This window comes from Diadema antillarum, unplaced genomic scaffold, assembly GCF_040938485.1.
Source record: "Diadema antillarum isolate AM-2024a unplaced genomic scaffold, OU_Dant_1.0 seq00000528_RagTag, whole genome shotgun sequence".
In the NCBI taxonomy this organism is placed as follows: Eukaryota; Metazoa; Echinodermata; class Echinoidea; order Diadematoida; family Diadematidae; genus Diadema; species Diadema antillarum.
In genome coordinates, this window is record NW_027271480.1 from 262,887 (window position 1) to 287,607 (window position 24,721).

Genomic DNA, 24,721 nt, shown 5'->3' on the forward strand with positions numbered 1-24,721 from the left:
TCAGATACCCATGAAGTAAAATAATCGATTTTGTAATTTTTGGTCAACATCTAGTATGTACAAAACATAAGTACATCAAACTAACCCGTATTTTGATATTTCTGTGTAAAACATGACAGAGAACATTGAAAGTATAAGCAGCACAAAAAGAGGTACAACTGTATTAAAGCTGATTGCTCGTGATGTTCAATTTGTGCAATACAATTTCTGCAATATTCTCAGATTCTAAGCTTGCAACATGCTCAAAGTCAAAGTTGAGGACCACCCTGCGGTATACCAGCGTCCTGCTGCAGAGCTCTTTTCCGCACACATTACAAGGGGATGTCGTCGGTTGAGTAGGTCTCGGGATGGCAAGCCCGTTGGTGTTGTTGAAGACTGGTAAGATGACAGAAACCGCGACCGCACAAATTACATGTTTCGCTAAAAGGACGAGGAGGATGACGCGCCTTCATGTGGGCAATGAGTTTTGCTCCTGATCCAAAGGTTTCTGGGCACTTGTCACAAGCGTATGCTTTGATGTCGGCCTTGTAGTGTTTGTGTTTTCTTAGGTGTCGAGCACGCGAATTGGGAGAACTGAGTGATAGACCGCACACTGGACAGGTTAGCTTAATCTTTCTTACACGTTGGTGTGTATGTTCGTGCGTTTCGCGTTGGCTTGTTCCCCGGAAACCTCTGTCGCATACACCACACCGATAGGGGAATTCTTCTGTATGTGTCTTTCTGTGGGATGACAATAAAGCTTTCGTGGGAAAGAATTTGTGACACATTGCACATGTAAAAGGGAGGCTGCTTCGACCCGGGGTCTCTTTCCACAGCCCTTGTGCATGAAGTTCTAAGTGTACGTCGTAACTGAATTTGCTCTTGAATTTCCGCCCACATTTGCGACAGATAAAGTAATTCCCCTTGGCATGTAACCATGCATGTTTGATGGCAACAGCCAGTTGCTCAAAAGTCTGGAAACATAGTGTACACCTGAAGTAAATAGATTGGTTGATTTCTACTGTTTCAAACTTGTCCCGCATTTCATCTATGCAAATATCAGTGTACAGTCCCCGTGATTGGTAATTTTTCAAGCCTTCATAAAAGAAAATTGACCCATGGTCATCGTTGAGATGTGAAGGTGCTCTAACGATGTAATCGATATCATTGGGACCTTCTACTGTGGTTTGCTTTTCCCTAGGTACATCAGTCGATATACATGGTTCTCCCCCATTTCTATCTGGGTGTTCGATTGCCCTGACAAAATGTGCACTCGAGGTTGTTCCCGTATCATTTGTCATTTTGTGTTGGTCAGTGGTCGCGGGAACATCTAGGCCTACATGATATTGTTCGGCGTTTAAATCGGAATCTTTCAAACTGTCTACTGATTCCCGCGTCACTTCAAAGACATCGAACTCTTCCTTTTGTTCATCAAGATCTTGGACCTCAGAACGCTCAACTTTGACGCCAATTCCGTCTGTCCGGGAATCAGGACGCGCACAGTTTTCTGTCTCGCGTGGAAATGAGGATGTATCCGTATCACTTGAATCTTGCTGCGTCGCCTGCCAACAATGTCCGCAGTCCGCTTCCGTCGTTGCCTTCCCTAGTGATGATGTTTCCTGTTCCGTTTTGAAATTGTGCTCAGTCAGTTCTTCGTTCGCATACCGGGCGCCTGGCGTCAGCTGATCATCGCACAGTGAGCTCGGACAATCACGAGAGCTTTGTCCCTCAGAGTAATACGGAATGCGATTCCACGCGTCTTCAAACAAAGCGTCACCATCTTTCCTACACTCAGCCATAGCACAGATTAGATGGGATCCTTCTCTAGTACAGGTAGGCGCCTGAGTCCATAAAAAGAGGACTGCTCAGGAATTGAATTGCAAAGTCACGAGCATACATCTGTCCGCAGGATTCCTCTGTCCAGCGTCTTGCTTGTCCATGGCTGGTGGTAAGACGAAGGACAAAGGATTTTCCAGCTGTCTCGCATTCTACCTGTTACGCATGGGAAAACAAAATACAAAACCCGATTAAAAAAAAGAATGGCAGTTGCACTATGTGCTTCCTTAACTGGGATATGGTATTTATAACATCCAACAAAAGTTACAAGTGTATATCAAACGAATTCCACCAAAAAGAAGTTCAGAAGACTGTCCCATTGCACTGTCCCAATATTGACAAAAGTTGGCAAAACGAATATGGCATTTTAAATTTTGTACGACGCTCCTAGACCAGAACATGGCATTAAAAGAACCATTCAACAGCCCAATCCAGTTCAACAGGGGGTCGGCAACCGTCCCATCCCCCCCCCCCCCCCCAGCCCAGGACAGAGGGTGGGAGGAAAGTGCAATCCAAAATATATGTATTTTTATTTATTTTTTTCATCGGGGGTTGTATTTGGAGGGGCGTTGGGCGGGGCTTATCAGCCGATTTTCAGAATTAGAAAGTGGCACAAAAAAAATATATATAATATAGGTTTTCCCGGTCAATTTCATACTTTTGTCATTCAAGTTCCTATTCCGAGCATTCAATTTCACGCATTCCACGCTCGCAGCACTGAATCAGCAATCAAATTCAAAATCCGGTCATTCGAATTCACTATCCGAGCATTCAAATTCACTCTCGGAGCATTCAAATTCACTATCGGAGCATTCAAATTCACTATTGGAACATTCAAATTCACTATCGGAGCATTCAAATTTAAGAGAGGAGCACGAATTTCACCAATGAGCATTCAAATTCATGTCAAGCTGGCGACGGAATCTCGTCGGTCATTCAAATTCGTGAATAGGCAACCATGTTCCAAATAACTGCATTCAATTTAAAAGAAGTCCTGAATTTAGTTAGTTTGGGGCCGTGTATGCATGTGTTTCTCACTTGGCTTTGAATATATTGGGATTTATGATGATTATTTATTTTACAGTAGAGGTCCACCTGTTAATTGACAATTTTGAACTCGCGCTTAGCAAATAGGAATATACAGGCACATGTCCCTGGGATTGGACATAAAATGGAGGTCCCACGTGTAAAAGAGTCACAACTCATACACGTAAAAGATCCCACTTCATTTATTCATCGCAAAGAGCAAAACATCTAACTGGACCCCATATGGAAGACCAGCTTTTGCAGCTGAATGTGGGTTATCCAGCTATCTTCTTTGATAGAAAATGAAACAAACAAACCAAAATTAGACACTGTATAGGCCTACAGACGAGCATAATACGGAGGATTGGTTGACACTTTGGAGGAAAAAAACCCACAATTTCGACTATAAAAGATATTGAAACTGATACATGAACATTTTATACGTCTTGTGTGTTGTGTATTGCTGTCTTATTGATTTAATTTTGCGGGACTATGTGAGATCATTGTGTGTCAGTTTGTCTTTAAATTGATTAATTGTCATCATGTGGTTGGTGTTGGGGCGTTGTCAGCATGCAGTATATCATCAAGAAATATGATTACTAGTTGTGTTGTTTGGATGCACTGCTGATTGGACATCGCTATTTTAAATTTATTGAGATGAAAAAAAAAAGAATACATGAACAGAGAACAATGTAGAACATGTAAACAATCCTAATTACACTATAATTATGCAAGCATTCATTGGTTGTGTTGGCCCTTTTTCCTTTCTTAAAAGTCTCCTCCATTTTCCTCGTTAAATTGATTGCACGAAGTAGGAACTTGATCGCCTAAAAATGAATTTGAAAGCTCCAAACAAGCTCATTGGGACTATCACGTGACTATCGCATGAATTTGAATGCACGAGTAGGAAAGTCGGTGCTCGCATTTTGAAATTGAATGCCCAATCGTGAATTTGATTTCACGAAAACGAAATAGAACGCTCATAAATGAAATTGATCGCTCGGATTCTGAATTTGAATGCCCCAATATTTTCGCGTGCGTGCGCTGCGTGAATTTGAATGCACATTAATGAATTTGAGTGACAAAAGTATGAAATTGACCGGGAAAACCTATAAAAAAACTTTAAATTGGTGAAGACCTTTTCATTTTTACTCAGCCGATTTTGGCTTCCTCACTTTCAAAAGCGTAGGGCCGTCACACAATCCAACCTGTCCCACAAACGAAGACTACACGAAGATGTAAATACTGTTCATCCAATATCAAGATGTTTATCCTCTACAAGGACAGACAGGAAAAATACAATACCTGCACAAAATTAATTGTGATCGCTCACGAGATTGCTACAGGAGCCCAAGAAACTCCACGATGGCATAAGATGCCTTCAGGCGTGATCAGATATTTATCAATTCAATATCAGAGCCAAATTTGTACATTATTTTATCCCTGGTAGGCCTTCCTTATGTCCCCCCCCCCCCCCCCCCCCCCAATCTAATATACCACACCATTCTACACTACTTTACCCTCGTTAGCTTATAAACGCTCGGATGCACGCACATTCCGATAAATGGTATAGGGACAGCGTGGTTACTCTTCCCACCTCCCTGCCCCGACAGCGTACATACGTGCATAGTACTATAAGTAGTGTATCAAGGGGTATGGCAATATTAGTCAGGAGGGAGGGGCATGATGAAATCTTCCCAAACACTTCATCCCCCCCCCCCCGCCCCCATAACTTTACCATAGCGCTCTTTTGCACTACTACCCCGATCACGCATGCATGCACGTACAATATGAGATGAAAATAGTTTTATACCCAACTTGCATCCCCACATAAGAATACAACTAGCAACATTACCAATTAGTGTAGAGGTCGTAATATAATACAATAAGGGAATTAAGACTTCCCTTTTCCAGCGGTGTCCATCTTTAATTGCTTTGGTTCAGAACTGTGCATAGCCCGCGCCTGCATGAATCAGTTACATCAAATGAATAATTATGCATTTCTTTTTCTTTTTTAAGGTGAAATTCCTGGATTCAACATCTGTGTGTAGAAAATCATGTATGTTACGTGCCACAGGTCGCTACACCACGGCAATAACAAACTGTAGTCTCGGCTCTGTGATCGCGTAATAGCTATACAAATTGTAGGAGCCCAGCGCCTAATTGTTCTATAATGCTTGTACTATGAGTTACCGATAAATTGAATTCCTTCCCTGTATTCCGTTTAGTGAGCACACGCATGGCAATCTGTGAGTGTGACCAACATGGATCTATGGACGTTGTAACAAGCAAGAGCGATATAGCAGCGCACTATTTATCTCCGTAAAGGCATGCAATGACAGTATACGAAGCGTGAGAATGAGATTGTTTGGTAGAACTCTAGTACCTGTATATATATATATATCATATACCCAGCTCAGCAGCTTTTATATCTACCTGGTGGTGGGGTCGTAATTAAGGCATAATCGTGATATGATTTCTGTGGATTTAAGAGCCTGTAGCAGGGCTCAAGAATGAACGTTTATTTATGATTCATAATGCAGCGCTTCACTGTCATGTGTGTTTCAGGTGCTGACACACAGCTATAATATAGAGAGTAGACATGTATGCAAGCTGAATACTGTTACAGCGAATATTTTCGGGTATTACATGCAACCACAGCCCAGTCGCTGTTAGTATAGCGATTCGCATAACGGAATACTCTCGAGTAACAGCGTCTGCATCTGGTCGGGCTACATGGACAACAACGATCTGTACTGTACTGTACTGTACTTACGTATGATAATATGCGTCAAGCCAGGGTTTGATGTTGAATTCACTGCTTCTGTTTAGACTCACAAGCAGGCAGGGCCAGGGCTGGTTACTTGAGTATATTCAACAAATGAAGTTGCGTGGTAAAAAAGCGAACGGCCGCGGTATACAGTATTGGTAGCAGCGTATGGAGCCACAGTGCAGAGTGTACGGCGTCTTTACAACGTCGGTAACCGTACTAGTGTATGTCATGTGCCCTACTGTATGTACACAGCCCAGTCGAGTCTCGCACAACGTCTGGTGAACTTTGGCATGAACTGTGTCCCTCTTGTCAATGGGAAAACACATCGTCGGCTCAATGGAAAAAGGGGTTAGCGCACCTTCGGGCTCAAATTTTCCAAGAAAATAAAAATTTGTCATTCGAAAGCAGATGGCATGAGCTACATTTTCATATCAACAGATATGTCAAATTCGATCTAATTTTGTAAAAAATCCCAAAAGAAAAAGGCGATAACGTGCCGTATGCACGTCTTTGTGGTAGCAAAAAGGGGTTAACGTGAATGCGCTCTTTCGCTTCTCTTGCCTAAAGCATGGTACGAGAAGCATAAAGGGGTTATCGTTCATGCACAACCACATAACGCTTTCTCGTAATTTCGCTTGCAATGCGTCCTGACAAGTGAAAAGGCGTTATCGTCGTTCTAACTGTACTGACGCGCGCGCGCGCGCCGCCTGAGATGAGCTAGCGCATCGGCTGCATGCTCAATATGCCATGTACATGTACAGTATGCATAATGGGTACGGTTAGTACGCAGAGTCTACCGGTATTAAAATTGACTTCAATATGATATCATTAATTGCATTGGACTGCTGAATTGAAGGACGTCAACACTATCTCATACTCCGTAGATCTACCCGTGATCGACGACGAACGTCAGAGTTCAGACGAATCGGAAAAATGGTAAGGATAAACCTTAGTAGATCTAGATCGATCTAAGGGCCAAATCGTGAAATCAGCCACCACTCACCTCGCTCGTGCGCTCGCTCCGTATACAAAGTCGATGGGAGAGGGTAACGGGCAACAGCACTGACGAAATAAACGGCAGTGAATGGACTGGGGACTTATTTCACGATAATGCCGATCTAATTAAGTTAGACGACTTTATGTTAACACTATTTTAATTGCTGTTGGTTTTTTTTTTTGGTAGAATTAGCAGCATGATTCTCATAGGATTACTTACAATTTAGATTTGCTGGACCTCGATCTAGAAACTCTAGATCTAAGTTAGTAAGTAGTTAGATAGACCTAGACTATAATCTAGTCTGAGACTAAAGTTAGATCTGGTCTATAATTTTAATATTATAGAAATACGTTAGAATATAGATATGTATAGATATGTATAGACCCTAGATCTAGATGTTAGTTTGGGCGCTAATGTAGTTTCGTATCCATGCTCATAATATATGTTCTCCCGAGTAGAATTTCACGAAATTTCTAGACCTAACATTTAGAGGCTCGACTCTAGATAGACCTAACACTAGTGGTTAGATCTAGATCTAAATAAGTTACACTCGCAGGAAATGTTCTCAAACATCAAGTCAGTCTTCCAAATTTTGAGCGAGATCGGATCACGGGTAGGGTCGATATCGGCTTCGAACTTAAGTCCTACATTGTCACGTCACTCGCACAGCCCCATTCATTATTTTGTGTAAAATCTAGATCTAGCGTTAGGTAATATTTCTAGATTCTGGGCCATTCTCAGATTAAGTGTTCAATTCCATGTGAGTAAAACCGAAAAATCAACCACAAAGTAATACATTCAAAGATGTGTTTTCGGAAACTTCAAAACCGGTCAAATACGAAACAAAACGTGGAACATTCTAAATGATGGCCATTCATTGAGTAAAAATGAATTGAAATAGAGCATCATATATGATTTTTGATCACCAATCAGATACGTTACCGCAAATTTACATGTTGTAATGGACTCCTAACTCTGAATTAAATTGATTGTTTTGATCCAATTTCTGTTCAGGAAAAGACATCTGTCCCCCCTAAAGATATTGGGGGTTTTCAAGAGGTAAAGATGTTGTCATCTCTTGCTAATTGGTAGAAATTATTTCTGTGTGGTAGGTTGAAATATGCTTTTTGCTGAAATGAAATATAACCTTAAGATTCACTTTGCATTTTTAGCAAATTTCGCTTACAAATAAAGTTTCGAATCCCACAAATCATGCAAAGAGAACGATCCGATCTGCAATTTCCACAGGAAACAAATATGAATTGCTTTCCTGGGGAAATAACTATTGAAAAACATCGAATCACCTTTGGTAACGTATCTGGTAAAATATAAGTAATAATTTTAGTTGTGTATGAATTAATAAATATCACCTGTTTAATTATTTACCTCATGAATTGATGTAAAAATGAATGATGTAAGCCCAAATTAACCATTTTAAACATTGAACGTAATATTTTAACTATGGAATGTAGTGGAAAAGAGCCCTAAATGTGAAAGCTGAGTTCTTCATTCACAGAGTATTCTCATCTTACGTCTGAATGTATTTATCCATCTGACTATAAATATTCATTAAGTTTTGATGGATAATGCAAGCAAGGTTTAAAAAATATATTTTTGCAGGCACTTAGAAGGAAGTAGGTACAGTCTCTATGAACTCGATATGCTAAACAGTTGTTTGACCTATGGTAACGTATTTGGCTCATCCCTTTTAATGAAAATGAATAAATAATTGTTCAACTTATCAATGAATCTTGAGTAGTTCTTCATATGTTGAAAAACACTAGAATAAATATGCAACAGAACACTGAAACTTTTCTCGGAAGCGTTTCATAAACTACTTTTTACTCTTTCAAAGTTTGGTAACGTATCTGGCGTACCGTAAATGAATCTGTCGGTGAAGTTACAGAGCAATTTCTACTGAATATTCTTCATTTGAACATAACTTTAATTTTTTATGGAAGCGTCATTCTATGCAGAATTGTTTTATGAACACTTTGTTTTACATAACATTATTTGTCACCGTGGGTGCCCTGAATTATACGTAACGTATCTGCTAAGTCTGAAAAGCAAAAAACTGATATGCTGAATCTTAGCTTCGTCTTGTAAAATAAACGTTCAAAGTTGTTGCATAGAATATGAAAGTGGCTGGGTTTTATAGAATAGAACTTTGGAGTTTATGAGCACACAACGATTTGTTTGTAAAAACATTTACAATTTCTTTTCAGCATTTTGATTATGTGGTAACGTATCTGTCGGAAAACATGGCATTAAGTTGTGATACACTGACGCAGAAAGAAAAATCATGTGGAAGTGTTGCTCTTTTTCACCTCTCTGTCCTTTTGGTGTAAGAATATAATCCTGAGGTCCAACAAAACGAAGCATGTAATGTGTAGGGATGAATTTTGACCAGATTTGATCCCCAGAAAACACAAGACCAATGAGCAAAATTCGGTCACGTATCTGGGGTAACGTATCTGTGGTAACGTATATGGTCGATCATATTATTATGAGAGCGATATCTACCAAATATTTCTCACTTGTACTAAACTTTAATGTTGAATCGATGCGTCATTCCGAGGAGTAATGTATAATATGCAATTTGTCTGACATTGCAATATCTGTCGCAGTGGGTGGCGTGAAAAGTATGTAACGTATCTGTCCAAATAAAAGTGTAGAAAATCGATATTTCAAACATTGTACCGTATTCTCAATAAAGAGCTGTTGCACAAAAAATCTAAGTACTTGCAATGTATGAAGTATATCCTCAGGGTTTCATATACACAGGGTCATTGCATAGTCTTGTTATTTTCGCAATGCTGTAACACTAAAGAAACTGGTAACGTATCTGGCGGTGAATTTGGCGACAGGTTTCAAAAGGCTATAAAAAAGAAGTCAATAAAAATTTTGGAACTTTTTGAGTATTGTGATTAGCACATATGATATGCTCATCGTCCATGAAAATGATATTTGGAAAATGTGTTTGTGGACGGAGAGGAGCAATAAAACATAATTCTGAAATAGCCGGCGACACTGCGTTTTGGGGGTCTTAACGAAGTTTAACAGCAAAATTCTATACAAAAAGGCAGACAACTGCATTTGATCGTGTTTATTTTTAACAAATAAAGTCCTCGTGATATATTATAAACATTTAAATAGTATCTAATAGGTTTCAGGGAACCGCAAACTGTCATGGAATGTCGGCGACACCAAAATTCCGCATTTGAACGCTTTTACTGAGAATGGGCCTTCTAACGTTAGAGAGGCAAAATCGTGTTTCCGGCCCCATTACTTGAATCGATCATCGCGATATAAGAGACAGATTCACGGCCTAGGGTTAGGAAGATCGCGATAAGGAGGCAGACTCACGGCCTAGGTAGGGTTGGGGAAATCCTGATATACATGTAGGAGACTGATTCAAGGCCGAGGGTTAAGGAAATCGCGACATATTGATAGGTTAGGTTTAGGGTTATATAAAAGATGCACGGTGGATATCAGCCCCACCAATGTGGTAACAGCGCGCAAACGCCGTTTGGTGGGGTCGTAAACACGAGTAGATCTATGATACTGTGCTCACCAGCCCCACTGCCGTATAAATCCTGTAGGCCCTAGCTGTAGTCTGTACAATTCACATCTGTTGGTTCTGAGCGCGATCAGTAATTTGATATAGAGAGTTATGATCGATCAGCATGTGAGGTCCCATATCATATGTATTTGTAGTGATGGGGCCTATTTCACGAGTAGATTGATCTATGCCTCTACTAGAGACTAGACAAGTAGACTCGTCTATCGCTAGCTATCTCGCGATACACAAAATACCGACTGTGGCTAAGTCAGTGGCTGTGCGAGCGATGACTCGTCGCAAGAATAGCATGGGCGTCACCAGGGGGGGTGCGTTGGGTGCGAACGCACCCCCCTTCAGTTCCTTAAAAAAAAAAAAAAACTCAACGCCGGACGCTAAATAATTATTCTTTTCTATTTTTTTTTTTATATTTTGCACCAGAGAAAAAAAAAGAAAAAAAATCGTGGGCAAAAACAATTCGCACCCCTGGTTCTGGCAGCAATGATTTTTTATACATATCTACTAGTATTCTATCTAGTGTTTACTATTTATCAACCGTACTGTACATCCGTACGATACGGAGCACGTACACGTTTGCGTGTACGTATGCTACTTACAAGTATGTAGGGTCTATACGTTACTTCTGACCAATCCATATTGCCAGCCCAAGAGTGTGCCTTTTAGCCTCCATAATTCCAGAGACGAGAAGATTGTCTTACCTTTTTTTTTTGACAAAAAAACAAAAAGTTACCCCCATGAAAATATTGGAGGGGCAAGCATATTTTAATTTTGCCCCCCCTCCCCTTGTTAATGATTCCCGAAATGAGAAGATTTTCTTGCTTTTGAAAGAAAACAAAATGTTGTCCCCATAAAAATATTGGAAGGCAAGCGCACCATTTGCCCCACCCCATATAATCATAATTAACGCGATGAAAAGATTTTCTTGCTTTTTTTGTTAGAAATCTGTCCAATTATTTCACCCAAAAGCAGTGGCATAACTACGGAAGGGGGGGGGGTGCGTCCCCCCCCCCCCCCATCCGCTGGTAAAAAAAAGACTTACCAAAATAGTAATTCAAGGGTTAGTAAACTGCTTTTGAATGAAAGGGTCATCAAGAAATAAGATATTTTTCTATGATTTCTTTTAACCATAATAAAATAGGTATATAGTGTGAAACATTGTTCAAAAAGCCCGGACCCGACAAAAGATTGTGAATCAGCGTGATTCCTGGTTGGCATTCTGCATAATAAGCAGGATGTGCGCAGTGTACTCAGAACATCCGAACGGCAAAAAGAGTCTCTACAATGTTGCGCAATGTGATGTATGTACACCTTTGTACCTTACGCTTCGTTATATCAAAGCTATAATATAGATCATTAATTTTGCAGTGTTGCTTTACATAGTAGTCTATATAAAAATGTCTTGCATTGCCAATAAAAAGACTTGACCTGGGCTAATTCCTAACTTTTCCATGTATATAATACACACACACAAACAAACACGCACAATAATGGGATGCTCTAAAGTGCAGATTTTGGACATCCTTCCCCCGCTTGGTCACTTCGACGCCACCTCGCTGGTCATACCTCCCCCAGTCATGAACATAAATCGACGCCCTTGACTACAAGTGGCGGATCCAGGGGGAGGGGCGCACCAGGCTTCCCCCCCCCCCCACCCTCTTAATTTCCAAAGCGAAAAAATATAGCTTCAAACGGCAGTTTTTGGACTGTAAAATGTCAAAATTTTCAAGCTCGCTCGCTCCGCTCGCTCGCATTTAGTCGTAAAGTTGCTGCCAGTAATTGCCGGCAGTTGCGCCCGGTGCGCCCCCCTTAATTTCCAAAGCGAAAAATATAGCTACAAACGGCAGTTTGGGGACTGTAAAATGTCACAATTTTCAAGCTCGCTTGCTAAGCTCGCTCGCTTTTAAATTCTCCTGATATTGCTGCCAGTAATTGCCAACAGTTGCGCCCGGTGCGCCCCCCGTAATTTCGAAAGCAAAAAAAAAAAAAAAAGATCTTTCTATAGCTTCAAACGGCAGTTTTTGGACTGTAAAATGTCAAAATTTTCAAGCTCTCTCGCATTTAATCTTTATGCAATTCTTCTGATGTTACTGCCAGTAATTGTCAGCAGTTGCGCCCCGGGTGCGCCCCCCCCCCCCTCAATTTCCAAAGAGAAAAAATATAGCTACAAACGGCAGTCTTTTTTACTGTAAAATGTCAAATTTTTCAAGCTCGCTCTCTTCGCTCGCTCGCATTTAATCGCTATGCAATTCACCTGATGTTGCTGCCAGTAATTGCCAGCAGTTGCGCCCGGTGTCCCCCCCCCCCCCCTTAATTTCCAAAGCGAAAAAATATGGCTATAACTGCAGTTTTGGGACTGTAAAATGTAAAATTTTCAAGCTCGCTCGTTCCGGTCGCTAGCATGTAATCGTTATGCTCTCCTGATATTGCTGCCAGTAATTGCCAGCAGTTGCGCACGATGCGCCCCCCCCCCCCTTAAATTCCAAAGCGAAAAAAAAAATATAGCTACAAACGGCAGGTTTTTTTTTTACTGTAAAATGTAAAAATTTTCAAGCTCGCTCGCATTTAATTGTTATGCCATTCACCTGATGTTGCTGCCAGTAATTGCCAGCAGTGTTGCGCCCGGTGCGCCCCCCCCCCCCCCCTTAATTTCCAAAGCAGAAAATATGGCTATAAACGGCTGTTTTTGGACTGTAAAATGTCAAAATTTTCAAGCTCGCTCGCTCCGCTCGCTCGCATGTAGTCGTTATGCCATTCTCCTGATATTGCTGCCAGTAATTTGTTCAACACCAATTTCCATCAAAATGTACTGCTACCTTAAACAAGTGTGACACGCAAAAAAGCCTGCATCAAAATGCACCATTTACAACATCGAAACGCAAAAAGTTCTCACCGTGGGAGGGGGGGGGGGACAACAGGCACTTCCACACCCCCCCCCCCCCTTGCTCGCTCCCTCGCATACTAACCCCCCCCCCCCCCCCCCCCCCCAAGATGAAATCCTAGATACGCCGGTGCCCTTTTCCCGCTTGGTTTCCCTAAAAAACAAAAAAAAACAAAAACAAAAACAGTAAAAGTCTAGGGATTGAGAGCTTCCTATATTCCAAATGTCTGTCCAAAAAAAAAAAAAAATCTCGTTACATTTAGTGTCAAAACGCACCCCCCTTGAAAAAAAGCTGGTGACGCCCCTGAATAGCCACTACCTCAATAATATGCTAAGTCTTTAGATCTACTGTAGTTTGAGTTTGTCTAGATCTCTATCTAGACGTGGAACACCATTCTATTTTTCTAAAAAAACGTCATTTGCATTGCGTAAACCCATCCATTTGTCCATTTGCATTTAACAAAACAAAAAATGACACTGGAGTGGACCGTAAGTACGTAACAGCACAAAAATATACAATTTTTTGGACAGCCATTATGACTGAATTTCATACCGTTTTCAGTATTCACGTTGCGTACATGACATGTCCAGCTGCCCTGAAAACTACCCTCTTTACTTGACCTTTTGGACAACCCTTAGATCTATACCATTTTCAGATTTACAGTGGGCTCGTGAATTCCATATAAAATATCAAATATATGTAAATCTTCTGTATCTGTATCCTCTTAAATCATTTTAGGACACCATTTAACTGTTACTGGAAGCCTCACAGTACAATCATATAGACGTCAGCATGGAAGGGCCTCTGGAGAACAAGTCTGATGGTAAGGGTGAAAATGCCATTTAAAATTGATCCATCGTTTGTTGCCGGATATATTCAATTTCAAATGTTAGGGGAGGGGAATGTTATATGACATTTCCATGTCATGATGTATAAGAATGCTATTCGCTCCGTCTTTTAATTTGTAATAATTTTGTAATATTTATAACATTTGTGATGTACTTTAGTATGCAGCTAAGTGGCTAAATGTAATTTAAAGTTAAACGGAATATCTATGTGTTTATTCCTTGGCATGAATGCAGATTAATATCTATTAATTTTAGAGCAAATAACTGAAATGAAGTTTGGCAGAAACTATTAACCCAATTACCGTACTCTAAAAGTACTCAAATACTTGTATGTTTCACTCCTCCAGTTCACCCTGGACCTGAAACTGACTTGTTGATGTATGTTGAATGGAAAAGTAATAAATCCCGCTATTTTTACTTGCACATTCTCAAGTCTGCCTGAGCATAATTATAATAAAGGACTAGAGCTTGGTGAAACCTATCAAACTGCTTGTATTATAACTTGCTGAGAGAAAACATTCTAAATATTGCCAGTGTTTTTAGTGATTTATTGCATATTCTTTCAGAAATGAACCACACAGCCCAGCCCAGCCAACTTTTCGAAGGCCCACTTAGGGAACCTTGTACTACCGATGCCAAGAATGAATCAGTGCTTCATCGTGGTGACAAAGACGACAGCAGTGACGACGACGATGACTTGCCCCTAGCAGTATTGATTAAGCCAGGTATATACAGAAAAAACCCCAGCTACGGTAAAGTGGTAGAGAGTAACGTGTTTGTAAATTCCCTCTTAAAAAAAAAAAAAAAATCATTGACAGATATGCAATTCCATTTTTAAATTACCTAGCTTAATTCTTCAAGGTATGTTGATTACAACGAATTGCAGGATTGGAGTCGATCTCGTCAATTAAAATTTAATGTATAAATAAACATAGCCAACTTCCGTAATGCTGATGAGTTGCCCTTTGGTAGAATTTACTAAACAGGGTGTGTAATATACATAAATTAGCACTTATGTAGAGATAAGTGAGCGTGAAATTGAAAGTTCATTTAATCTACATTATCAGGGACAAGTTCATTATACCATTATTACTGCATATTCTAAAGTCTTCCTGAGCATGATTAAAATAAAGGACTAGAGCTTGGTCAAACCTGTCGAACTGCTTGTATTATAATTTGCTGAAACAAAACATTCTAAAAATTGCCTGTGTGTTTTTAGTGATTTGTTGCATACTCTTTCAGGAAAGAACCACATAACCCAGCCCAGACAACATGGTAGTGACAAAGACGTCAGTGGTGACAGTGGTGTTCACCCTGGACCTGAAACTGACCTCTTGATGTATGTGGAATGGAAAAGAGATAAATCCCGCAATGTCGTCAAACTGAGTGAGGTGAAATGTATCGGACTTCCTCTACCAGGGAATACAATAGAAATGAAATGTGGTAAAAGGAGGAAGGACATCTGGAAGGCGACAATTATAGACACTGAGGAAATTTATGATGATGACTGCAGTGATGATGAAGCCCCAAGTACCAGCTCCTACATCGAAAAAGAAGAGGAGTCTCCTCGTGCTAATTCAACCCAACAAGGTTTGTAATGATTTGTGCGAGATTGTATTGGGGCATCCCATATCAACCAATGTATTTCTTTAAAATGATAGGATAACGAAAACAAAGGATTCAATATTAATGGAACTAATCTCAGTCACCTTCGGTGTGTTGATGTGATTGTAATAATTTGAAATACAACTAGCTGAGACTGAGATGTTGTCACAGCTTGATAAGGAGAGTAAAGTGAGTATTACAATTAATATGTTCAAAACAAAAGTCATCGGCCAGTGTTAAGTAAAAATAAGATTTGAAATGGTAGAACAAGAAATTTAATAAGAATCCAAAAAAGTTGATTGTTAAAACCAGAATTGTATAGTTCGAACAATAACATGTGTAAGGACCGAGTGCAATAATTTCCTGAACAATTAGAACACGTATGGTCTGTGTACCTTGGTTAACGTTGTGCTACTCTGCCAATATTTATTTACACACTTCTCTTCTGATATACTCTTTCAGAAATGAACCACACAGCCCAGCCCAGACAACTTTTCGAAGGCCCACTTAAGGAACTTTCTACTACCGATGCCAAGAATGAATCAGTGCTTCATCGTGGTGACAAAGACGACAGCAGTGACGACAACGATGACTTGCCCCTAGCAGTATTGATCAAGCCAGGTATATACAGAAAAAAAAACCCAGCTACGGTAAAGTGGTAGAGAGTAACGTGCTTGTAATTTCCCTCTTTAAAAAAAAAAAAATCATTGACGGATATTCAATTCCATTTTTACAACTCTACATTATCAGGGACAAGTTCATTATACTATTTTGACTGCATATTCTGAAGTTCTTCCAGAGCATAATTATGATAAAGGACTAGAGATTGGTCAAACCTATCGAACTGCTTGTGTTATGATTTGCTGGAAGAAAACATTCTAAAAATTGTCATTGTTTTCGAGTGATTTGTTGCATACTCTTTCAGGAAAGAACCACATAACCCAGCCCAGACAACATGGTAGTGACAAAGACGTCAGTGGTGACAGTGGTGTTCACCCTGGACCTGAAACTGACCTCTTGATGTATGTGGAATGGAAAAGAGATAAATCCCGCAATGTCGTCAAACTGAGTGAGGTGAAATGTATCGGACTTCCTCTACCAGGGAATACAATAGCAATGAAATGTGGTAAAAGGAGGAAGGACATCTGGAAGGCGACAATTATAGACACTGAGGAAATTTATGATGATGACTGCAGTGATGATGAAGCCCCAAGTACCAGCTCCTACATCGAAAAAGAAGAGGAGTCTCCTCGTGCTAATTCAACCCAACAAGGTTTGTAATGATTTGTGCGAGATTGTATTGGGGCATCCCATATCAACCAATGTATTTCTTTAAAATGATAGGATAACGAAAACAAAGGATTCAATATTAATGGAACTAATCTCAGTCACCTTCGGTGTGTTGATGTGATTGTAATAATTTGAAATACAACTAGCTGAGACTGAGATGTTGTCACAGCTTGATAAGGAGAGTAAAGTGAGTATTACAATTAATATGTTCAAAACAAAAGTCATCGGCCAGTGTTAAGTAAAAATAAGATTTGAAATGGTAGAACAAGAAATTTAATAAGAATCCAAAAAAGTTGATTGTTAAAACCAGAATTGTATAGTTCAAACAATAACATGTGTAAGGACCGAGTGCAATAATTTCCTGAACAATTAGAACACGTATGGTCTGTGTACCTTGGTTAACGTTGTGCTACTCTGCCAATATTTATTTACACACTTCTCTTCTGATATACTCTTTCAGAAATGAACCACACAGCCCAGCCCAGACAACTTTTCGAAGGCCCACTTAAGGAACTTTCTACTACCGATGCCAAGAATGAATCAGTGCTTCATCGTGGTGACAAAGACGACAGCAGTGACGACAACGATGACTTGCCCCTAGCAGTATTGATCAAGCCAGGTATATACAGAAAAAAAAACCAGCTACGGTAAAGTGGTAGAGAGTAACGTGCTTGTAATTTCCCTCTTTAAAAAAAAAAAAAAAAAAAAAAAAAATCATTGACAGATATTCAATTCCATTAACATCAGGGACAAGTTCATTATACTATTTTGACTGCATATTCTGAAGTTCTTCCAGAGCATAATTATGATAAAGGACTAGAGCTTGGTCAAACCTATCGAACTGCTTGTATTATGATTTGCTGGAAGAAAACATTCTAAAAATTGCCATTGTTTTCGAGTGATTTGTTGCATACTCTTTCAGGAAAGAACCACATAACCCAGCCCAGACAACATGGTAGTGACAAAGACGACAGTGGTGACGACGACGACGACTTGCCCCTAGCAGAATTGATTAAGCCAGGTATGGAAAGGAAAATTTGAAATAAAAATTAAAACACATTGCACTTTACCAATTTGTAATTGCCTAGCTTAAATCTTCCATGGATGTTGATCACAACAAAGTGCAGGTCTGGATTTGAGTCATTCTGGTCAATGAAATATGATAAAAATGAACATAACCAACTACCGTAATGCTGACGAGCTGCCCTTGGCAGAATTGACTGAACAAAGTGTGTTTATATAAATATAAATTAGCACACACATAAATTTAAATGAACGTGAGAATTTATCTGCATTATTTAAAATACTTTTAGGGACAGGTTCATTATAGTATTCTACTGCGTATTCTAAAGTCTTCCTGAGCATAATTATGATAAAAGACTAGAGCTTGGTCAAACCTATCGAACTGCTTGTATTATGATTTGCTGGAAGAAAACATTCTAAAAGTTGCCATTGTTTTCGAGTGATTTGTTGCATACTCTTTCAGGAAAGAACCACATAACCCAGCCCAGACAACATGGTAGTGACAAAGACGACAGTGGTGACGACGACGACGACTTGCCCCTAGCAGAATTGATTAAGCCAGGTATGGAAAGGAAAATTTAAAATAAAAATTAAAACACATTGCACTATACCAATTTGTAATTGCCTAGCTTAATTCGTCCATGGATGTTGATCACAACAAAGTGCAGGTCTGGATTTGAGTCATTCTGGTCAATGAAATATGATAAAAATGAACATAACCAACTACCGTAATGCTGACGAGCTGTCCTTGGCAGAATTGACTGAACAAAGTGTGTTTATATAAATATAAATTAGCACACACATAAATTTAAATGAGCGTGAGAATTTATCTGCATTATTTAAAATACTTTTAGGGACAGGTTCATTATAGTATTCTACTGCGTATTCTAAAGTCTTCCTGTGACATAATTATAATAGATAACAAATGACTAGCACTTGGTCAAACCTATCCAATTGCTTGTATTATAATATACTTAAGAGGAAACATGAACTAAATGCTAGAGTTTTCTGTAACATTTTTTTTTAAGGAATGGATGACATTAACCAGGCCACTGAGCCCATGCAACTTTCTGAAGACTCAATTGAGAAATCAGTGGGAACAGCCAATGACAAGGATGGTGGAGATAAGTCACCTCTACCAGAATTGACCCCAAAAGGTACTCAATTAAGATTAAGAAATGTTAACCAACATATAACTTGCGAATAGCCTGAATGAGAGATTAAGAGTGGATATACGATGTTCAGAAATTATTATTGACAGAAGCACAACCGTTTCACAAGCATATGCCAGAGTTCCGGGAATTAGATAAATGTAAATGGCTTGAATTCAACTTGTCATGCTGCTTGAATAGAAATTATATATCTATTTCATTTACAAATAGGCCTGTATGACAGTATATGTCTTGACAAGAAAATATAATTGACACAAGTTCGGGTAATTCATCTACAATTTTGTTAGATTCCATTTATGATGATCCATTCGATGTCAAATCTGCAAACCCTAGTGATATAAATGTGATTATTGTATGGAGTCTGGAAACTGAATTAAGGAGCAAGATAGCCAAGCAGACACGATAAAGAATTCATGTATACGTTCTTACAGTTGGAATAAATATCACATGGTTATGATATCACCAACAAAATATTGTTCACATTTTGAAAGACAATGAAAGGAAATAAGTGGCACATGTAATTTTTCGATGGCTACCCCTTTTGTCTGGGGAAAGGGGCTTTCACAATTGGTTGTGCGATCGCTATTGCCATTATTTCTTGATAGTATACTTTGTACAGGATCGCAAGCAATCGCAAGCGATCACATGACCGATTGTGAAAGCCCCTTAATTAGCAGCAGTGCGTATGATAACAAATTGCTAGCACTTCGTGAAACCTATCCAATTGCTTTTATCATAATTTGTTGAAAAGGAAACATGAACTAAATGCTAGAGTTTTCTGTAACATTTTTTTAAAGGAATGGACCACATTTACCAGGCCACTGAGCCCATGCAATTTTCTGGAGACTCTATTGAGGAAGCGGTGGGAACAGATACTAATGACGAGGATGGTGGAGATGAGTCATCTCTACCAGAATTGACCCCAAAAGGTACTCAATTAAGATTAAGAATTGTCAACCAACATATACTTTGCGAATAGCCTGAATGAAAGATCAATAGTGGATATATATGATAAGAAATTATTATTGGCAGAACGCACAGCCGTTTTATGGGCATGTGCCAGAGTTTATGGGAATTAGAGAAATGTAAATGGCTTGAATTTAACTGGTCAGGTTGCTTGAATAGAAATTATATATTATTGCATTTACAAATGGGACTGTATGACAGTATGTGTCTTAAAAGAAAACAAAATCGACACAAGTTCGGGTAATTCATCTACAATTTTGTTAAATTCCATTTATGACCATCCATTCGATGTCAAGTCTGCAAACCCTAGTGAAATAAAATTATTATTGTATGCAGTCCGGAAACTGAATTAAGGAGCAGGATAGCAAAGCAGACACGATACAGAATTCATGTATACGTTCTTACAGTTAAATAAATATCACATGGTTATAATATCAACAACAAAATCTTATTAAAATTTTGGAAGTGAATTAATATGAATAAGTGGCATATGTCATTTTCCAGTGCTACCCCATTTTTCTTGGTAACGACGGTGGGGTATTATTTGTGTGAAATATAATTTTATGTATTACTTAAGCCATGAGTTGGTAACAGTTAGTTAAAACAATGTTGGCTGTCACATTCTACGTAATTACCTAATTCATGGTCATAAGGGAATATTGATTTGAAAGTGTAAGATAAAACAACATACAAGTCCTCTCTAACATATCGGGCGAAGAGGTTATAATTTCATTAGTGTGAAAACATGAAAATGAATCTGTTGTCGAAGACTTGAAGTAAGCCATCTCCAAAATGGAAATGAGCCACGCCCCCTTAAAACACAAGTGAGCAATAAGGCAACTGACATTTGATAATGTGTTTGGAATCATTCAAAGTAATTAGTTGTTTTACTAAAAAGAGGCATTTGATCAATTGAATGGAAATATAAATGAAAAGTTAAAGTGATTGGAATTCGGCAACGAGTGTTAACTTGTTTTCCATTTTAGGTACTTTCTTGGATATAAGTCAAGCATTTCCTGAGTCGTTGTATGAACTGCAACAGGGCCTACCTATGTTCTGTTGTAATAGAGGATGTACTCGTGAAGTTTACCAGGAATGTATGACATGTTGGAAGCTGATCTGCTATGAACATTTTGTCGCAAAGGATCCTTGCAGTTGTCACGATGGCAAAGCTTGGGAGGTAAGAGTTAGCACGTTAAGTCTAAGCTTTAATTTAAAAATATCAAAAAGAAACTAAATACTAACAGTTCACCAATAATTCCGCGTGAGGTTTCACATACTTGACATAGTAGACAGACCTTGACATACTATTGTTATTTTCAAGAACTTCTCATAAAAAATATTGTCATGGTGACTTACAGTAAGCTTGGAGCTCGTTATTCAATATACACATGCATACATGAACTTGAATGTGATAAACATTGCCAGTCAATATTTATTCTAATTCTTCAGAGACTGTACCACAACATATGATTATTTCTAATGTTTCTATGTTGTAATCAAAATCAAACAAAAACTTAAGTCAATGGAAATGAACTAATATTTCTAATATTGATTTCTTCTTGCGAACAAACTAATGCAGATAGCATAAGAACTAAACAAGAAATCTTCAACACTTCGTTCACATGTAAACGGAAATAGTGTCGGAATTGAAACCAGATATGTTTTGATGCATTGTGTGTGACTCGTACTAATTATAGATAATTAAAATTGCGTTTAGTTCTTTATGAGAATTAAATTTCTGTTTGATTCTGATATATATATATATTATATATATATAATTATATATATGTAGGATGTTACAGACTTCGAGCGAGAGCGAAGCGACCGTGAGCAGCAAGATCCAGAGGTCTCACTTAACCATGCAGACTTCGAGCGAGAGCGAAGAGACCGTGAGCAGCAAGATCCGGAGGTCTCACTTAACCATGCAGACTTCGAGCGAGAGCGAAGCGACCGTGAGCAGCCAGACCCGGAGGTCTCACTTAACCTTGATGATGCTGAACAGCAGAAGGTAATACGGATTTTTTTCTTCTCTTTCAAATATAAATCAGTGTGACAACAAGCAATCACACAATTAAAGACATATCGTCCTTTTTGCAGATCAGCAGAAAACCATCCAAACATCTGTAAACCCTAGAGCATGGTGGGCAGGTTGTATATTCAAAATGTGAAATAGTTAAATCATGTAAAATTCAAATAATGCACGTAAACAGTGCATGAGAGATAGTCTTGCTCAGACACTTGGAAGTTTTGTTTCTTGAAATAATAGTTATCTGTGTGTAATTTAAATTACAAAACACATTATGAACATAATGTACATTATAGAAGACATTATTCAATATTTTGTAAAAAGTAATTAAAAAGGACTGTGTCAGAGACTAATATATTTTTTCGAGGTTCGAAAAAATAAATTCAAATTATAACGGTAGTTTGTACTTCACAAATGAAGACCCTACAGGTCTAAAAACTACACAAAGGTTTTTGTAACAGTGTCTTCTTCATTATATACCTTATTGTTTTACACCAATTGTATACACAAATTCAATGCAAAAGGGACATAATGTCTTTAAGGCTCTCCTTATCAATAAGTCCTCTAAATCACAAACTTATTAAAACAATCATATCAATTGTGCTTGTACTAGCATTTTGCTTATTTCTCCTGATGGCATAACGGCAATTGACTAAGCTCCTTCAAATTTAGCCAGGCAGAACGATAGCAGCCTCTTCCCGTGTTTTGAATAAAAGCGATATTTTTTATTCTTAATTCATAGATTTGTGAATTTATAACATAGTTCCCTGAAGACAGCATGGGCTTTCAGTTAAAACTATTAACATGTCATCACAGGCACCTTCAAAGCTTTTGAAAGGCTAATGAAAACTTTGCTAAAAATTTAACCCCCTTTTTGTATTCTCTGTTTCTTTTTGTTTTACTGAGTCCAGTTAGATATTCAGATAATGCTCTTACATTGGCTTCTTGTCTCCATATATCACTCGAAGGATGAAATAAATGAGACGGAGCAAGATCAAGGTGACCGTGACTCCCTCGAGCATCAAGAGGGTCAGCATACCCAACATGAAGATAACATGCACGAGGTTCAAGACAGTCAGTCTGAGGTGATTATATGATATAAAAGGTGTCATGAATTATGATAATATGAGCAGTATTTCAACAACAAAAATCTCTGTCAAATCATTATCTACACTTAGTAACTGCTTATTTCGGAAAGTGTGATTGGCTCTTCATACACGGGTTATGTACTGTAGTTCAATTACAGACTTGCAATAGCTTACAATCAAGTCCATTGCAAACGCGCCAGAAATTTAGTTTCTAAATTCTAAATTCCAAAATTCGCTACAACTTGGGGCACACAAGGATCAGACTGGTTCCACTGTATGGAATAATCTCCTTTTAGTTAGATAAACTTTGCTCTTCATCAGAGTCCTTTAAAAGTAGTTTAAAACTCACTTCTTTAATGCTACCTTTTGATTACCCATGCCTTGTATTAATAATTTACTTTCTATCTTACTCTTCTATTTTCGCGTGGAGCATTCTACAGAGTGGATTTGCCGCATTACAAATCTCATCAATCATTATTATCATTATTACTTACTGTTGCAGAATTTTAGGGAAACTAATATGAGAACTGCCTCGTGCCGTTTTTTCGACCTCTAATTTACGTCTGTAAACTCGCTGAAAAACGCATACGTTTTTAGACGCTAAACGGTTCAGTGTAGGACAGTACCTTTGTATTCACGAAACATGGCCCATATCTAATATTGACTTTTCACTTGCATATTGACATGTTTCTGTGGATTATTTTTGAACCTTCAGTATATTCCCACTTTTTTACAATAAACTTATGAAACAAATTTCCTTTTTACATTCTGTGTGCTACTTGTAGCAAGGAGAAAGAAAGAGTTAATCATGTGTTATTTTCTATTTCAGAAACGTGGGAGGAAGAGAAAACGGAATCCAGAAGAATGGAAGAAAAGACAGCAGTCAAGAAAACGTAATCGGGGAGAGGAATATGTTGTACGTAATAAAACAATCCCTGCCAGAAAGATAGGAAAGAAGTGTAACACAAAATGTCCCCATAAGTGCTTCTCTAAGTTCTCTGATGAAGACAGGAAAACATTGTTCGAGGATTACTGGAAAACGGGCTCCTACACCCGTCAGCGAGATTTTATTCATCACCATATTTCTCGGTCCAAAGCAATACCTAGAAAAAAGAGAAAAAGTCAGAAGCGAGTGCGTCACATGTACAAATACCATCTCCCGCTCACATCACAAAGGGAACGAGTGTGCAAACATTTCTTTCTCAGTACTTTGGGAATTGGTTCCAAGCTTATTGAGTATACATTGAAGAAGTATGAAGGCCCGTTTGCACGAGAAGACAGGAGGGGAAAGTTACCGTCAGTGAACAAAACTTCAGAAGAAGATGTTAAAAAAGTATGTGAACACATTGATTCATTTCCTGTTGTTGAATCACATTACTGTCGTGCGTCTTCAAAAAGGAAATATCTGGACCCTTCTTTAAGCGTTTCCAAGATGTACGCAATGTACGAATCGTCTGTATCGAAACCAGTTTCCTTCGCAGTGTATAGAAACATTTTCAATTCCCAATATAATTTGGGATTTCATCATCCGAAGAAAGATGAATGTAACACATGTGCTTCATTCAATAATTCAACTCCGGAAGAAAGGGAAGTTAAAGAGCAGAACTACAAGAAACACATTGCTGAAAAG

At 38.7% G+C, this 24,721-nt stretch overlaps 3 protein-coding genes across 3 annotated transcripts; 2 read left to right on the top strand and 1 right to left on the bottom strand.

The window, feature by feature from the left end:
- Positions 1 to 311: 311 nt before the first annotated feature.
- Positions 312 to 5,756, bottom strand: LOC139734492 (uncharacterized). Its single transcript, XM_071645272.1, has 2 exons — positions 5,618 to 5,756; positions 312 to 1,971 (listed from the first exon to the last, which is right to left on the bottom strand). The coding sequence occupies exon 2, from the start codon at positions 1,776 to 1,778 to the stop codon at positions 312 to 314; it is 1,467 nt and encodes a 488-aa protein (XP_071501373.1). The 5' UTR covers positions 1,779 to 1,971; positions 5,618 to 5,756.
- A 7,667-nt stretch (positions 5,757 to 13,423) lies between these two features.
- Positions 13,424 to 16,185, top strand: LOC139734493 (uncharacterized). The gene is made up of 4 exons (XM_071645273.1): positions 13,424 to 13,893; positions 14,485 to 14,643; positions 15,161 to 15,508; positions 15,986 to 16,185. The coding sequence occupies exons 1-4, from the start codon at positions 13,863 to 13,865 to the stop codon at positions 16,183 to 16,185; spliced, it is 738 nt and encodes a 245-aa protein (XP_071501374.1). The 5' UTR covers positions 13,424 to 13,862.
- A 2,096-nt stretch (positions 16,186 to 18,281) lies between these two features.
- LOC139734489 (uncharacterized) lies at positions 18,282 to 24,701 on the top strand. The gene is made up of 6 exons (XM_071645270.1): positions 18,282 to 18,398; positions 18,865 to 18,993; positions 19,806 to 19,937; positions 20,961 to 21,154; positions 21,770 to 21,985; positions 22,972 to 24,701. Exons 2-6 carry the CDS (start codon positions 18,867 to 18,869, stop codon positions 23,098 to 23,100), a joined length of 798 nt encoding a protein of 265 aa, XP_071501371.1. The 5' UTR covers positions 18,282 to 18,398; positions 18,865 to 18,866; the 3' UTR covers positions 23,101 to 24,701.
- The last annotated feature ends 20 nt before the right edge of the window (positions 24,702 to 24,721 follow it).

Excerpts from the sequence above, each read along its gene's own strand:
- LOC139734492 (XM_071645272.1), bottom strand. The coding sequence starts at position 1,778 with ATGGCTGAGTGTAGGAAAGATGGTGACGCTTTGTTTGAAGACGCGTGG.
- LOC139734493 (XM_071645273.1), top strand. The coding sequence starts at position 13,863 with ATGGAAGGGCCTCTGGAGAACAAGTCTGATG. Across the intron at positions 13,894-14,484 it reads TCTGGAGAACAAGTCTGATG|AAATGAACCACACAGCCCAG; the intron begins GTAAGGGTGAAA and ends ATATTCTTTCAG. Across the intron at positions 15,509-15,985 it reads TGCTAATTCAACCCAACAAG|AAATGAACCACACAGCCCAG; the intron begins GTTTGTAATGAT and ends ATACTCTTTCAG.
- LOC139734489 (XM_071645270.1), top strand. The coding sequence starts at position 18,867 with ATGGATGACATTAACCAGGCCACTGAGCCCATGCAACTTTCTGAAGAC. Across the intron at positions 18,994-19,805 it reads ACCAGAATTGACCCCAAAAG|GAATGGACCACATTTACCAG; the intron begins GTACTCAATTAA and ends ATTTTTTTAAAG. Across the intron at positions 19,938-20,960 it reads ACCAGAATTGACCCCAAAAG|GTACTTTCTTGGATATAAGT; the intron begins GTACTCAATTAA and ends TTTCCATTTTAG.